The following is a 15,967-nucleotide window of genomic DNA, read 5'->3' as shown; positions in this document are numbered from 1 at the left end:
CTAAGAGCATCTACACAAAGACGATGGGATCACCTAGATGCACAGCACCACAACAAAGGTGCAAGCACCGGAGAGGAGGTGTGTCACAAAGTGATGACATGGCATGACCAACTGGAAGAGAAATGGCCAAGTGGACAAGAGAAATTGAACCGACAAAGAAAGAGCTGGACAAAGCTCTTGAAAAGAAGATGAACCAGATAATGAAAGGCTTTAAGCACTCTCCGAAGAAGAGGAAATCGGTGGAATTCCCTGGTTATGTGGGCCGGAAGTCGACTTTCACGGTGGCACGCAGATCCAAGAAGCGTGATCCTTTCTAGGATGACTATAATTTTCCTTCGTTTTCAGAGAGTTCCGCCAATTCGTCCTCCTCTAGGTCTAGTGAGAATGAGAAAAGGCGAAAAAAGCAAGGAAAGCAAATTTCTAGAAGGCATGGGATGTCATGAGACAGGCACCACGTGCCAACGGAAAAGAACAGACTGAACAACTTTAAGCACTTCAAATAACAACTGAATTGAAAGAGATGCAGGACACAAGAGACGGGGAGTGGCAGAGTTCCACCCCAGAGAGCACTGGTCCCAAACCTTGGCGCCCCTTTTAGTATTTCTTTAAATTGCTTGAACTCACTACATCGTCGGTACTCCATCCTCTGTACCTCACGCAGAGCATGCCAAAGAATGAGCCCTTGGCTTATATTTAAAGGCCCTTGGCCTATGAAAAGCAGTTTACATGAAAAGCTATAAATTCAAAAGCATCTAGTCCAAAAGCAAATGCCCAAAAGCTGTCAGCGCAAAAGCAACAATCCATACAGCTCTATCACCTCAGCAGCTAGCGTAAAACGCGGATACCCGTACAATCTGCCACGTCAACAGTCAACGTAAAATCCAAAAATCCGTACAGACTACTACGTCAACAATCATCACAAAATTTGGGAATCAGTACAGCAGCTGCCACGTCAACAAGCTACTCGCAAATTAGCATGTGTGTGTGCGTTGGTCCTGCTTTATCGTAATATATCTTTAGTTCACTTGGGCCACATTGGACAGGGTCCCATAAGTTGGCGGGAACTTCTCTTTAAAAATAGGCCTCTCGGCAAGACTTTGCAAGTTGATAAAAGTTCTTATGCTGCTTTTGCTTCTTTACTTAGAGTTGAGGCCCCTCAACTGTAGGATCTGAAGGTTGGCTCCGTTCTTCAATGACTTTGACACATCAGCAATTTGTGACATCCCCCCTTCTTGAAAGAAAGTAATCGTCCGCGATTACATCATATCTACAAAACAACTAAAGTTAGCTCAAAATTTCTGAGGGACATTCCAAGGGACAATCTGGCGGACAATCAGCTTTCTTGTTCCAAATCGTAGCTCTTGATTTCTTGGGTTGTTGGCTTCCCACAAGAATTTCATCCAATAAGAAGTCTCATTCTAAAGGAGGCCATCTAGCAATTCAAAGGAGGAGAGCTCGTCCTCTTCTAATAGTGAGCAGATGAGTAAGAAGACCAAGGAGTTCAAAGAAGGGGGTCAAGCCGTCACGTTTGAGACGTTTTCAAGCTACAAGGACACCCATCGAGCCCTTCTTATACAACACTTTGACGTCGTTAAAGGTTGGTTCACGGAACACTCCAAGGTGCGAAGGACGGCATCCTACTTGAAAGGAACTACACAGACATGGAGGTCTACTCTGTTGTTACGCAGAGAAGCACCTGCGACGTGGGTAAAATTCAAGAAAATTTTCACGTCAACTTCGATATTAGACGAATATGAAAGAGATGTCATTACGGCTTGGCATCATTTGAGAATGACTAAGAAAGATACATTGGATGACTACTGCCAAAGTTTTTGGGATATTTATTTGCCAGTGTCTTCATTTTGAAAGATTACTTTGAGGGACTCGATTGAGTGGTTTTGTTGTGGTTTGCCAAAAGAGATTCGAGAGTATTGTTTGGAATAGAAGTTTGCTTCTATTCAAAGACTTATGGGACACGCTAAGCAAGAATTTGGAATGTATGCCGGCTCATTGACTTATCCTACGGACAGGATAGTATCCGCCTCACTAGGCCAGGAGTCTTTCAATGAAGAGAATGAATCAGGGGAACCGGATGACAACTCATCACAGGATTCCGGTGCAGTAAGGAAATCAGATGGTAGTGCATCCGAGGGATCCAACGAACTAAACAAACCACATGCAAGTTCATAAGAGGATAGAGAAGAAAGGGGATCAGATGATAGTGCGTCTCAAGGTTCCGATTATTGAGACTGACGTGCCAATGGACAGGGGAGGCTAGCGAGGCTACCCACAGGTCCGAGGGCACAAGGGAAGAAAGGAAACGGAATCAGCTGGTAGATCAGAGAATTCAACAGATCCAGATTGAGGTGCCAAGGACAGGGAGGCCAACAGGGCTACCAACAAGTCCCAGGGCACAAGAAAGGAACTGAAAGGTAAGCTAGGTCAACCGGATAATTTGGTCAAGGGTATTTTTTGGCCCTCCATGCAAAGTGGATGGAGGAGGAGAACCTCTCAAATTCTCTTCAGAGAGAGCTTGTAACCAACACATAGGGCAGTAGACTTTAGCTTTCACCGAAATCTTTACTTGAACTTTACGACACAGAGAAACTTCACACAAAAACTGTGACTAGAATTAACACTTCAAGCGAACCACGGCTTGGCAGCTAGAGTGCTACCAAGCAGACAGTGACACTCTATAGGCCCCAAAGATTGGCGCCCCTTTCGGTATTTCTTTATTCTGATTAAACTTGAGATCAAACCTACAAGTTCCTACGAACTGTCCCGCTTTTACCGCGCTGAAAATGGCCTACTCTAGCCCGATTTCGGCAACATAACCGCAGTAGGAGGCTACACAGATAAAATCCCCATGCAAAGGTGACTCTCTCGGAGCGTACAAGCACTTCCCCAAACCTGGCGAGAATTTACAGCACACTGAATTCTCTGTTTTCTGCCCCAAAAATGCACCACATCACTTGTACAATGATCCCCTCACTTCCCCGAAGGTCTTGGGGGTATTAGGGATCAATTAGAGTCAAAACCCTTAACCTGCAAAAATACACAGCAGGCTGTAATTTACTGTTTCGGGCTCCGTTTCGCGTGCTAGTCACATCCGTAGCAAGCCCTAGAGCTCCCGCACCAACAGGGCCATTTGCCGTTTGAATCGGACAAGATTTCTCGCGTAAAATCTCTCCGATTCACATGTACCTGCGGGGGATTAGCAATTAGCTAATCCAATACCCATGCAAGAGGCTCTTGCCTCAGCAATCACAAATGAACCCACACAACCGTACATACAGATGAAAAGCCCTCAAGCGGGGCATCATGATTTTGTATTCCAAGGGAAGAGAGATGCACGAGAGCGGAATCATCCTACTACATAGGACAAGGGAGAAGGCAAGCTTTCCATAAAGCTGTGATCACATGCACCCACTACTCACACACACTTGAGTTTACTTGTGAAGCAAAAATCAACCTCCACTTCCAAATTGGGCGCCCCCTCTTCATGCAAACCTGGAAAATCGAACTGGAGACGCCATGTGTCCACTTTGCCTCTTGAGTTAAATTCCCAGTACCCACAGCTTTATAAAGTGTAGCGAGGAGCCTAAATGAATTTGAACTGAGCCTAGACACCCTTTTACTGCTCGGATTTTAGTGCCCACTAGCCCAACAATCTCGTGACGACCTGCCCTTCCCAACTGCAGGTGAAACTCTCGGCCATCGGCCGTTTCACACTACTAACACAATGTCCGGCCATTTGTGACTTCAAAAAGAGGGTCCCAAAAATTAAATAAAAATCAAGGGAAAGAAACCAACAACTAAGGTTAGTGGTTGCCACAGCCTCGTGACATACCTCCTCTTGAAATCGCAAACGTCCTCAATTGCATGCCAAATATACATGCCATAGACGATTTAGTGTGATTAGCACCCTTTTATCATCGCATGTATCCATAGGAAAGGTCATGAAACATAGAGAATGACTTAATGAAACCTTCATGCTTTTGTCAGTTCATCTACGATAGAAGTGAGCATAATACCTTTAGCATTTATAGAGCAATGTGCACTTCTATTGCACTGAATCCGTATGTACATTTGATGTGCTAGCTCCATCATCACCCCTCTTTCGAACACGTTGGGTTGGGGCAATCGTAGGTTGTAACCCAAAGGTAAAGTTGCAATACATTCAATGACTCTAGCAGTTCACTCTCTTCCATCCACTTTGCATCCATAGGTGGATAGTTCCTCAACTTCACCAAATACCGTCATGCAACTTTTCCCTTAACTTTTCTTTCCTTATGTGCCAAAACTTGCTCTTTGTACCAAGATCTCATAAGGTTTCTCAACTTCTGATTGATCCTCATCTGGCGTATCTTCCGGCACAACTTCCACAAAGGGTCTTAGCAGACTCACGTGAAATGCATTATGAATCTTCCAAGTGTCAAGCCATTTCAGCTTGTACGCAACATCGTTGATCTTCTCAAGTACTTGAAAAGGCCCATAGTAACGCATACTGAGCTTCAGAAACAATCTTTCCTTGCCCTTCATTTTCTTTAACCTTGCCTTTTGAAACCGTAAGAGTACCCAATCACCAAGTGAAAACAACAGTTCACGTCGGTGATGATCAACAACCCTTTTCTGCTTTCCCCGAGTCTTCTCCAAGGCAAGCTTGATTTTCTTGTACATTTCATCCATATTCTCAGCATATCGATCTGCTTTGAAAATTTTGTCCTTGTGTGCAAAATAAGAGGTACCTTTTTGCCACCCTCAACAATCTCAATAGGTGCCTTGCCTATTGACGAATGCACCGTATTGTTGTACGCATAATGAAGCATCCTTGCGATACTTCTTGACACAATCAAAGTTATCCGAAAAGCATATGCGATGGGCAAACATTCTCTCTATGTTCCACTTTCAAATTCTGCATGTGGAAGGCAAGAAGAACGTTGTGGCTGATGCGTTATCAAGAAACCACAAATTTCAGCTGTGTCAATTCCTTATCATCATGAGCTTGATGATATAAAGGAACAGTATGCGATTCATGAAGATTTTGCAAGGATCTTTGAGCAATTGCAAGATGGACAACACCATGAGCACTATCTCATTAGGGACTGTTTTATGATGATGCATGGCAGACTATGTGTCACTAGGCCATTGCGACATAAGGTTTCGGTAAAAAGCCATGTTCCACCGTATGCAGGGCATCGTGGTATAGATACAACAGCGAAAGCAATCGAGACATTCTTTTCTTGGCCTACTTTGTGCGAGCATGCGTGGTTTGCCAAAAGGTCAAGTTTGACAAGCAAAAGGCACCAGGATTGTTACAACCACTACCTATTCTAGATAAGCCATGGGAAAGTACTGCTATGGATTTTCTTCCAAGAACGTCGACAGGGAATGATGGTATATGGTTTAAGCAAGCAGGCCCATATTATTCCTGTCAAGAGAAGATAAAATATAATCAGATGGCACGGTTGTTCATGTACAATGTGTTCAAGTACCATGGTATGCCACAGTCTATTGTCAATGATCGTGATCCTCATATGACCAACCATTTTGGAGAGGCTTGTTTGAAAACATGGGCACCACGCTCAAGTTTTTGAAACCGGCCCGTAGGGTGGTAGACTTTGGCTTTCGCCCGGAATTCTTTACTTTACGATACAGAGGAACTTCACAAATAAGCCTGTGACTAGAATTCAACACCACAAGACAAACCACGGCCTGGCAGTTAGAGCGCTACCAAGCAAACAACAACACCCTGTTGGCCCCAAAGACTGGCGCCCCTTTCGGTACTTCTTTATTCTTATTAAACTTGAAAAAAAACTGTAAACTTCTACAAGCTGTCCGACTTTTATCAGGCTGAAATTCCTCTACTCTAACCCGATTTCGGCAACATAACCACAGTAGAAGTCTCCACGGACAAAAGCCCAAGTAAACATTGACTTTCCACACACTTTTAGAGCACTTTGCAAAACCTGGCGAGAAATTGCAGCTTGCTAATTACTCTGTTTTGCGCTCCGTTCCGCGTGCCGATCACTTTTCAGGGTAGCCTTCGAGCTCTCGTCCCTGTAGGGTCACTTGCCCCTTGAATTAGACGAGATTCCTCGCAGGAAATCTCTCTAAATTGTCATGTACAAGCACCCAATGCTTTCCCAAGGCTCCCTTGACAAATAAATGGGCACAAAAATCCTTGTAGGTCAAAAGTACACGTCAAGGACACTTTACCTTGCGGTATGGAAGCTTTTCAGTGAGCTGCAGGTCAATTTCAACATGCTGTAATTTTCTGTTTTGCCAGCGTTAGGTGCCAATTGCTTTGTACATGCATCCCAAGGCCTTTCCGAGGCTCCCTTGGCGATTAGTTGCAGTTTAGGAGCGAAACCCTAAACCTACAGAAAAACACAACAGGCTGTAATTCTCTGTTTTGGACCATTTCGAGCGGAGAGAGCACGCCTACGCGTGTCTCAGGTGCTCCTGCATGCAATGGGAGAGTTCTCATGTAAATCGACGAGTTTTCACGCGAGAAAACTCTCCATTTTCGCAATCCTTCGCGATGGAACTGTGCGTACCTGAAAGGGATTAGCAATTACTTAATCCGGTTCCTGTACATAAGGCTCTTGCCTTGGCAAACGCGCATAAAACCCCCAGAATTGTACATTGTCATCTGAGAAGCCCAACTAGTGGGGCATTACCATATGTGCAAAGGGGAGAGAGATGTGTGATAGCAAATATTCGCGCTACATAGAGCAAGGGAGAAGGCAAGCTTTCCATTAAAGCTGTGATCACCTCTCCCACTACTCACACACACAGTAGCACACACTGTATGTACAAAAATCAGTCCCCCTCTCTCTCTTGGGCGCCCCCTCTTGCTGATGCTTCTGGCAATTGCATCAGGAGCCGCCAAGTGTCCAGTTTGCCTCTTTTGAGTTAATTCCCTAGTACCCACCAACTTATAAGTGTCGCGAGGGGCCTAAATGACTTTGAACTAAGCCTATTACTGCTCGGAATAGGCCCGATTGTAAAGTCCTGAATAGAGGGTATGAAACTAGGCTAAGCCAAAACATAATCCACTGTGCTGGCCCCATGTCTGTGAGGAAAACAAGTGAACCCACTTAACGTTGGAAATCTCTGGAGGTCATTCAAGATGGCTTGTCGAGGGTATGAAACTGGGCTAAGCCAAAACATAATCCACTGTGCTGGCCCCATGTCTGTGAGGAAAACAAGTGAACCCACTTAACGTTGGAAATCTCTGGAGGTCATTCAAGATAGCCAGTCCATATGCAGTCCCCAAATCTATCGGATATCCCCCATATCCAGTGTGCTCTTCATCCTGCGAACACCTGGCCAATCTCATATCACTAACATCCAATTCTCTCAACATTTCCTCTGATGTATCGTAGAAAGTTGTCTGAGACTGACCCGTCATGGCATTGAAGTCTCCCAAAAGAATGACATCTCCATCCCTAGAGAACTCCCATATGTCCTCATCCAATATCATGTAGGGTGACTCTCCCTTGGGCCATCCATAATGAGATGTGTTGGGGGAAAAATAGCATATTGCAATGTAGAGTGGCCTCCCTGTCTCCGCTCTCACTCTGACCCACATATATATGGCCTACTCATCCCTCCAAACAATACAATGAGGAGTTGCAGCTCCTCCCTCAATAGGACCGCCACACCTCTTGACCCTCGTCCTCTATGTGTTGATCTCACTTCTTGCCTACAAGTAGTCTCCCAATGGTATCCGTCACTCTAGGTAATGTGCCGCCAGGAGTCTGATGCATTTCCGAGTAAAGAATAATGTCTCTTCCCTTACATCTATCCTCAAATGCGCCTAATTCTAGCATCATTGATCAGTTACAATTCCATGCTGCCATTTTAAGGTTGGTTCCCTAAGTCTTGCATTGTCATGCGGTGTGTTTTTCCAACACCACTACTCTCCCTCCCTTGTAGAAAGCAATTTTCCATTTCTCCCTCGCCGCCTTGATCTCTCGCATCAGCTCTTGCATGTGTGCTACCTGTGTTAAGAGTGAGGTCATCACCCAAAAATATCCCAGTTTGCGTGAGTGTTGGTCTCTTCTTCAAGGATTCCTTCCTAGCTTCCAATGTAGGGAAACGTATAATGAGTGCTCTTTCCTTGGGCCTTCCTTTCTCATCACTTCCCTTCTTGCCAACTCTCCAAGCACCTGTGTGTGTGGGTTGAGAAATACTCATGCGCTTCAAGAGCTCTTACACTTCTTCTTCTACTTTTCCAGTGTCTTTGAGACATGTAACACGCACATGGAGGGATCTAGTCTCTCTCTTTTGCTCCTCCATAATTGTCATATTGATGATAGTCAATCTCGGTGTGGCTTTAGGCATCTTACCTTTTCCTTTCTTTGCGTCCCCGATCCACTTTTCACCTTTATCAACCTTCTCTTGTGTTTTGAATAGGTGCTCTGCCCGTGAAGAGGTTGTTCGTGCCTTTTGTTCTTCCTCCTCTCGTAGAGTTTTCACCTCCTCCTCAATGCTTTTGAGCTCCTTGATCATTGAAGGTTTGTTTTTTGCCTCCTTTGCGGGGGTATTTTTGCAAGCTTCAAGGACTCCCTTAAGTGCTTCAATCACTACATCCTTTTCATTCATGCATTCTTCCATTTTTTTTATTTCCAAGATTCAAACATAGCAAGTGCATCCTTTAGTCTTTTCTGCATCATACATTCCATTACATTCACTTCTACCCTCACAATCGTCTGCATTTCGGCCTTCAATGATGTGTACATCTCGTCACGCTTACTAAGCATCTCTTTGTCCAGTTCTTTCCTCATACCTGCATACATAGCTTTTTTGTAAGTTTCCGCATTTGCATACATCTCTTTTTCAATGTCACCCCTCAAGAGGCTCAGCTCCGCCTTAATCATCAACTATACCTTCTCATACATTAAGTCATCTTTGATTGTAGACAGCTTCTCTGCTCTCACAGATATTGGCGATAGTATGCTCTCTCGAAACCTCCGCCTAAATGTCGCTTTCGATTTGGCGGGGTTTGATAAATGCTATCATCCCCGACATTGACTACCAGATGGGGTCCCAAACCCCCCTCCAAGGGCCCCCCACTCCGTTGCTGGAATGGTATTTGCTTATAGTTTGCATGTATCTTGATACAAGAGTGCTGTGGCTGAATGTAGGTGCAGCACTAGGCTGAAAACAGATGCTGACATGGGGAACTGGGTGGTGGATGTTGTGGTGCTGGGGTACTGCAATGAAGAAGAAGGTACTGGGCTGCTGAAAACCGATGGTACTGAGGGCTGAAGGCTGAGGTACTGTAAGGTGAAAACTGAAAACTGAAAACTGACGTGCTGTATGGCTGAAATCTGATGTACTGTATGGCTGAAATCTGAGTGCTTGAAGGCTGAATATTGAGCCTTGCTGGTACTGATGGTGCTGCTGCTGATACCCTGTGAAAACTCAGGCAGCAACAAGTAGGTGATGGCTGTGGAAGATGGCTCGCAATCTCCTGGGCTGCTGGAAAACGCACGCAAGGGTACTTACCCCTCACGTGCACCCTTCCTCCTTGCGACGCGTATCTTAAAGAGAGAGAGAGAGAGAGAGAGAGAGAGAGAGAGAGAGAGAGAGAGAGAGAGAGAAATGAAATGAAATGAAATGTTATATTAACGTCTTCAAAAGGCCATAGTGACCTATGAGACCAGAAAGTTACAAGGTGGTGGATCTGATACAAAGTCAGAGTAACAAAATAACCTAACAACGGTACAAAACAAAGATATATACTATGGGATCCTAGATTGGTCGATGTGAGCTAAGCAAAAATGGGCGGCTTGTTGGGATAGCTGAATCACAAACGATCTAGCATCGGTCGTTGGCGAATCTCATCAATTTCCTCCATGGTTAGTAGTCTGACCGGGCGTCGTGCATCCCTGGCCAGCGTGCTCCTAATCTTTTGACGTAGCCTCCGTCGATGCTGTGTAGTCCTTCGCAGTCGTGGGCACCTGGATTTCCCCAGTTCAATCGCTCAGTCGATCAGTGTGCCTCTAGTGTGAGACGAGGGGGAGCTCTGTTGTGGGGGTGGCTCTTGCGGCTGTCCCGTGTCTGCTCTGAAGAAGTCTGTGATCCGTCTTTGAGACTGGCTAACCTCGCCATTCATCAGGCTCTCTCTATGTCTGCGCAGCTCGAGCAAGAACAAACCCAGGCATCTCTGATCTTCGTATCCCTTTACTCTTGAGAGTGGTCCAAAACCCTCTTTGAACAAGCAATGGAAGCGGCCTCGTATCTCGTAGTAGACGGGGCAGCGGCATGTATAATGCAGCTCTGTCTCAGGTTCCATGTCACACAAGGGGCATGTCCTGGCCTCTGCTGGTACTCCGCTGTATCTCCCAGTTTCAATCCGCAGCTGGTGAGACGATGTGCGTAACTGGCCAATAGCACATCATATCCCATGAGACAAGTGGGTATCCATGTATCTTGGTCTCGTCACAAAACCATCTTCCGTGAGCTGGAGAAGGTGGTCTCTATTGAAAGCCATCTTCGTGCCCAATTCTTGTGCTGGTTGTATCCATGTCCTCCTAGTGTCTAGCTGGGTCAGGTCTTGGCGGATGAGCTTGGTGATCTCCGACTGTGTAAGAATGAGAGATGGTGCATCCAATGAGTACTAGAATGGTGGCAGCCTGTCTATGCTGAACCCATGCGCCTGAAACCATGATGTCATCTCCCCATACCAGCATGTTGTATCTCCTTGTATGGCTAACTGTCGGGAGGACTCAAGTGCAATGCGGGCATATCTGTCTCTGGGAAGTTCCCATGTGCGGTTTATGAAGGAGACTGATCTAGTGAACGCCTCCACCACTAGTGGGGGGGCCACTAGCTCTGCTCGGATAATGGCCCGTGGTACTGATGCCTTGGCTCTAATGAGCCGCGAGATCATAGAGACAAGAGGTTTCTCCATGTTCCCCCATCCGTCTGTGCGACCCGGCCTCCCATGGTGATCCAATGAAGGTCCCCATATCTCAGCCCCATAGAGCAATGCTGAAGCCACCAAGGTGTCAAAGAGCCAAAGCTTCGTCCGGGGCTCCTGAAACTGATCCTGCGAACACATCCTCTCCAATCTACCCAATGCTGCGTGGGCTCTAGTCAATCTGGTCTCTGCTGCTCTACTGAGTGAGAATGTAGGTCCGCTAAAAAACCACTCCAAGGTAAGTGTAAGCGTCTGTGTACTCCACAGTCTGCTGGCCGTATGTGAATGTAGGTGCTGACCTCCTAATCCACTGTGGGGTGGTATTAAACACCATAACCTTGGTTTTACCAAGGTTGACAGACAGACCACTTTCGTGGGCAAACGTATGCAAGGCATCCAATTGACATTGCATTCCCTCTGGGGATTCGGAGATCAACACTATATCATCAGCATATAACAAAAGTGGAATCCATGTCCCTGCCAGTTGTGCACCTTTATCCCCATCGTTGTCAATGTAGTCAGAAACCTCATCCACATACATACCGAAAAGAGTAGGAGAGAGCGGGCAGCCCTGCTTCACCCCAATAGTGGAGTGAACCCGTGTAGAAAGTCCCTCCGGGGTGCGTACATGCCCTACTACTGATCTGTACAATGCCATGATCCCCCAAATGAGCTCTGTGGGTACTCCCATTTCCTGTAATCTACGCATCAATCTAGCTCTGGGTACTGTGTCAAAAGCTTTGCGGAAGTCCACAAAGCTACAATAGATCCGTCTCCCATGAGATCTGCCTTCCTCGATGATGGCCCTGAGTGTCAAGATATGGTCAAGAGTAGAGAAGCCTCTCCTGAACCCTGCCTGCCCAGTTGCACGCATTCCTTCCCTCTCTGCCCATCTACTCAGCTGTTGCTCAAGAATGGATGCATACAACCGTGCCAGTGTGTGCCCAATCATAATAGTGCGATAATTCCCAGGCTCCATGGGGTCTCCTGACTTGAAGATAGGTACGATCGTAGATAGGCTCCAAGTGTCCGGTAGGCCCTCATACATGGCACGGTTAAAAATAACTGCTAGAAGCTCTGCTAGTAGGTCTTTGGCATGCATGAAATGCTCAACGACTAAGAGAGAGAGAGAGAGAGAGAGAGAGAGAGAGAGAGAGAGAGAGAGAGAGAGAGAAATGAAATGTTACCAACAAGCTGCACACCAACCACCTAGCGTTTTTGGACCAGATCAGCCAGCGCTTTTGCTTTTGCAGAGACCTTGCGACAGAAGACTCAACAAGAGACCTAGCATTTTGCAGTTGCAGGCCATCCGGCGAAAGCAGAGCCATTTTCAGCCCTAGCGTTTTTGATTTGCAGATCAGCCCCAGCGTTTTGCGGATTTACCGCGACGGATCATCAAGAACCATCAGCGTTTTCAGTTTTCAGCCCTTAGACACCACAGATCAAGTCCCAAACCTCGCAGATCTCACCTGAGAGAGAGAGAGAGAGAGCTTTTTAACATCTGTGTGAGGCCGAAGTCGGCCTATGAGACAAATCAAGTATACATGTGTATATGTCTTTTGTCTATAGGAAAAGACAAAATGGTTCAGACTGCTACAAAATAAAAGAGAGAAGGACGTATGGTGGGTGATGAAATCTATGGGGATGGGTGGGGCACTAGTGCTAGGGATAGGTGCATGTCTATATCCTGAGGGTAGTACAACCATGCAAATGCATCAATCTAGCTAGCTCCATCCTGTGCTAATGGGGGGGTCAGAAAAGGTTGGAGGGTATGGACCTATGGGGCACAGCTCTAGCACTACTACATTGGGACCCTAGGGACTGGCTTTGGGAGGGACCTCCCTTGATCAACCTGGGGTACTTTGTTTCCAGTACACTGCACACCTTTGCCATCACATCGTGATGGCTAGACCAAAGGCCTATCCACTTGTGGCAAAGCATTGGGGGTAACAAGGCATCTCAACAGGCTTCCTTTGAAATCTTTGCACACGGCTCGGAGCCAGTTATCATCCTCACAGGGTTACTACTTACCATTGGCTGGTTACTCATAGGGGAACAATGGTCCTTGCTCATAATGGCCCTCACAGGCTTGTCCAAGGTTTTGGCTATGAAACAACCCACATCTGCAACGAATTGGCTCAGAATTCTTAGCCTGATGGACCTTGCAAGGTAAGGGTGTAGCAAGCTATGTGAAGCACATTTTAAAGCAATGTGATCTTTATGTTCTCATCAGCTGTACAAGATAACAAAAAATAAAATCTGAAGGATCCGGCAAGAGTTAACACACATCAGACAAAACCAGTGGGTGCCTTAGTAGGGCAAAAAACATACCATTGCGCAACAATGACAAGACCACTTCATCGGCTCCTTTCGTCAACAGCATCAACTTGCCAGAATTGACATCTTTTAGAACCACTGACATTCGCTTTCTGTCAGAGGTAAACTCCAAAGTATCCAAAATTTCATACTCCATCAATCTGCCTAGCAGACTGAAACCTGATCATGAATGAGAGGAAACAGCCAGATATTAGCCCATACCAACAAACACAATAACATTTACTTTCAAAGATTGGAACGTACAAAGAGATCGAGATGTTCTGCTGAGTAGAACTGCCTGTAGCTGGGCTGCTGCGGATACCAAAGCCTCTTCATCTTGAGATTGAGCTTTGTACAGGATAATGCCAGTATTACTGAAAGCGATTCATATGGTCATAGCAGCACAACAAAAAATTTACATTTAAGTTTTATAGAACAGTTTCAGATAAAGGTCCTTCAAGAATACACAAAAGTCAAACCTTTTTAGAGGTACAACAGTATTGCAGAGTCCCATGACAAGTAAAAACTTGATAACCTCTGGATTCATTTCTGCCACAGAGCGTAACAGTTCTGGATCTATGATGCAAAAGCATACCTCAGTTTAGAAACAATCAGCCGTAGAAAAAGCGATATATAAATTAATATTAAAGGATAATCCTATTTCAGCTCAGAGCTCATTTAGTGAGAAGGTGCAAAATAAAAATTGCTAAACCCCCATGCTCTGTGCTCAAACCACACCAGTATAACTCAACCTCAACATATAGATGATGACAATCAAATACAAATAGCAAAGCCCCTCAAAGGGCTTGCGTGAACAAATAGCTTAAGCTACTAGAACAGACGGATCTAATGGACAATAAAGGATCATTTAGGTCAGCACAGAAAAAAGGCTTGCCATTATTTATGAGCAGGACATAAAGGCTCCAAAAAAAACAAACAAAGTTGCTGATAAAAGGAACAAGTCAAATAGATGTAAAAGCAATAAACAGAATGATTAGAATGGGACAGCTTGCCTTTGACATGCTCGTATGTCACACCTTTAATGCAACATGCCTTAAACGCCATGACATTTTCAGTTAATGTTCCAGTCTTGTCGGTCAGTATAAACTCGATCTGACCCAGATCTTCACTTATGGCTGTACTGCACGAGTGCCAACTTCAAAAACATGTTATTACATGGCCCAACATTATAAAGGAAATTTGGCAAATATGGCATATCCTAGAGTTTTCCCTCTTTCACCAGAACAGCCTACTTCTAACACTTGAAATGCAGTACAGCTCGTCCAAACATAATGGTTTGAGAAGAAAATATAAAGCTAACAACAAAAAGATTCGTTCCTACTTTTATTCCTGTCCATATTTAAAAGCACAATTATACATGACTACAATGGACAACAGAACATGAAAGTTAATAGAGCCTTTGTTATATCCATGCATCACAAACATCAGACTATAATCTATGTCTGATGTTTTCTAAGTGGCACCCATACAAACTAATGCTCAAGGGATTCCACACATGGTTTCGAAATAGCTGGTTCTCACTTAGTTGCAACTGCAGGTGTATCTGTTTCCTCGTCATACATTTGAAGATCCCAATCAATGAATTTTGCATATAAGCCCTTCACAAGATCAAGGGATACCTGCATTTGATATAAAATTAATGATTTTCAAATAGAAACATCACCATTAAAAGAAACATTCATAATTTTCAGCATCACCTTAATAGAGATAGGTATCATGATAGAGCAAAGAAGCTCAAAGCGCAGCGGAATAACCAAGTCTTCAAACCAGGGTGCCTTCTCAGGATAGCTTACATACCATTTCTGACCCACAGAGTAAAAAAGGTCAACGTGAACCACAGTAAGAAAAAAAAATTGCTCAGAGTTTCTGCATCTCCATGTTGCAACTAAATTCATTATGAAGGCTTCAATTACTTTATTATGGGCTTCAAACTTTTTCCACATGTTTCCTGATACACCAAGTATCAAAACCACCACCAGCTGAAACAGAAATATTGCAGTTGTTAACTTGTCAATCATCCCATCAACAGCTGTAAGTTTGGGTTCCGCCAAACCCTTGCTCATTCCCAACTTTGTCTCATTTCCTGAACAAAGCGAAAAGAACTATAAGTACTCTTGACACCTGCTTTGAGACAAAGAATATGTAGAATATCAACCTCTTTTCAAGTTGAAAATAACAAATCAGTCGCATTAAATTTTGTAAAAGGTGACTGTAGATATTTCAGGCATTAGTGCAGCTTCTAACTGCAAGAAGTCTGATTTGCGTGAAATGTACGTGATGGCAGGCTCTATACCTGGGATGTGGTGGCTTGGTGTTTGATGCATGATATTCTGCCTAAACATGGACTTTGACCCAGGTCTGTGGCGAGAGAGACTACTGCAGTATATGTGAGATCACCTAGCCCACCAGACAGTTGTACACATTGGGAACTGATCAGGAGTTTTAACATTTCTTGTTTGGTTGACTTAGCCACATCAATGCACACTGGAAGACAACTCCAGGCGACACAGTCCAGTCAACATTTTGACTAAGCTTCAAAGGCAGTACAACCGCCATGATGCAGCGCACACAAGGCCTTCATTCAGACATGGGAAGTTGTCAGTTTTGATTGAGCATGGTGGCGTTATCCCCGTAGTACATTGTGCAAACCACCCTTTTGTTTGCCTATAGTATGGTGTGTGTTTCCCAGGTCAT

The 15,967-nt window shown here is 44.9% G+C and overlaps 1 protein-coding gene across 3 annotated transcripts in view; it reads right to left on the bottom strand.

Annotated features, from left to right (window-relative positions):
* The window catches only part of ALA2 (aminophospholipid ATPase 2), a 125,360-nt gene that overhangs the window by 46,680 nt on the left and 62,713 nt on the right, over positions 1 to 15,967 (bottom strand). For all 3 annotated transcript variants that reach the window (XR_015187080.1, XM_086505239.1, XM_086505240.1), the window contains exons 7-13: positions 15,187 to 15,356; positions 14,971 to 15,075; positions 14,795 to 14,892; positions 14,266 to 14,393; positions 13,732 to 13,828; positions 13,517 to 13,626; positions 13,268 to 13,432 (exon numbers count right to left, since the gene is read on the bottom strand). Coding sequence is in view for 2 of the 3 variants with exons in the window: in XM_086505239.1 (XP_086361365.1) it covers positions 13,268 to 13,432; positions 13,517 to 13,626; positions 13,732 to 13,828; positions 14,266 to 14,393; positions 14,795 to 14,892; positions 14,971 to 15,075; positions 15,187 to 15,356 (873 nt within the window). In the remaining variant the exon portion in view is untranslated. The remainder of the gene's footprint in view (positions 1 to 13,267; positions 13,433 to 13,516; positions 13,627 to 13,731; positions 13,829 to 14,265; positions 14,394 to 14,794; positions 14,893 to 14,970; positions 15,076 to 15,186; positions 15,357 to 15,967) is intronic.

This window comes from Adiantum capillus-veneris, chromosome 29 (genome assembly GCF_014529385.1).
Source record: "Adiantum capillus-veneris isolate H3 chromosome 29, ASM1452938v2, whole genome shotgun sequence".
In the NCBI taxonomy this organism is placed as follows: Eukaryota; Viridiplantae; Streptophyta; class Polypodiopsida; order Polypodiales; family Pteridaceae; genus Adiantum; species Adiantum capillus-veneris.
The sequence above is the reverse complement of the archived record's forward strand: the minus strand, read 5'-3'. Positions and strand labels throughout refer to the sequence as shown.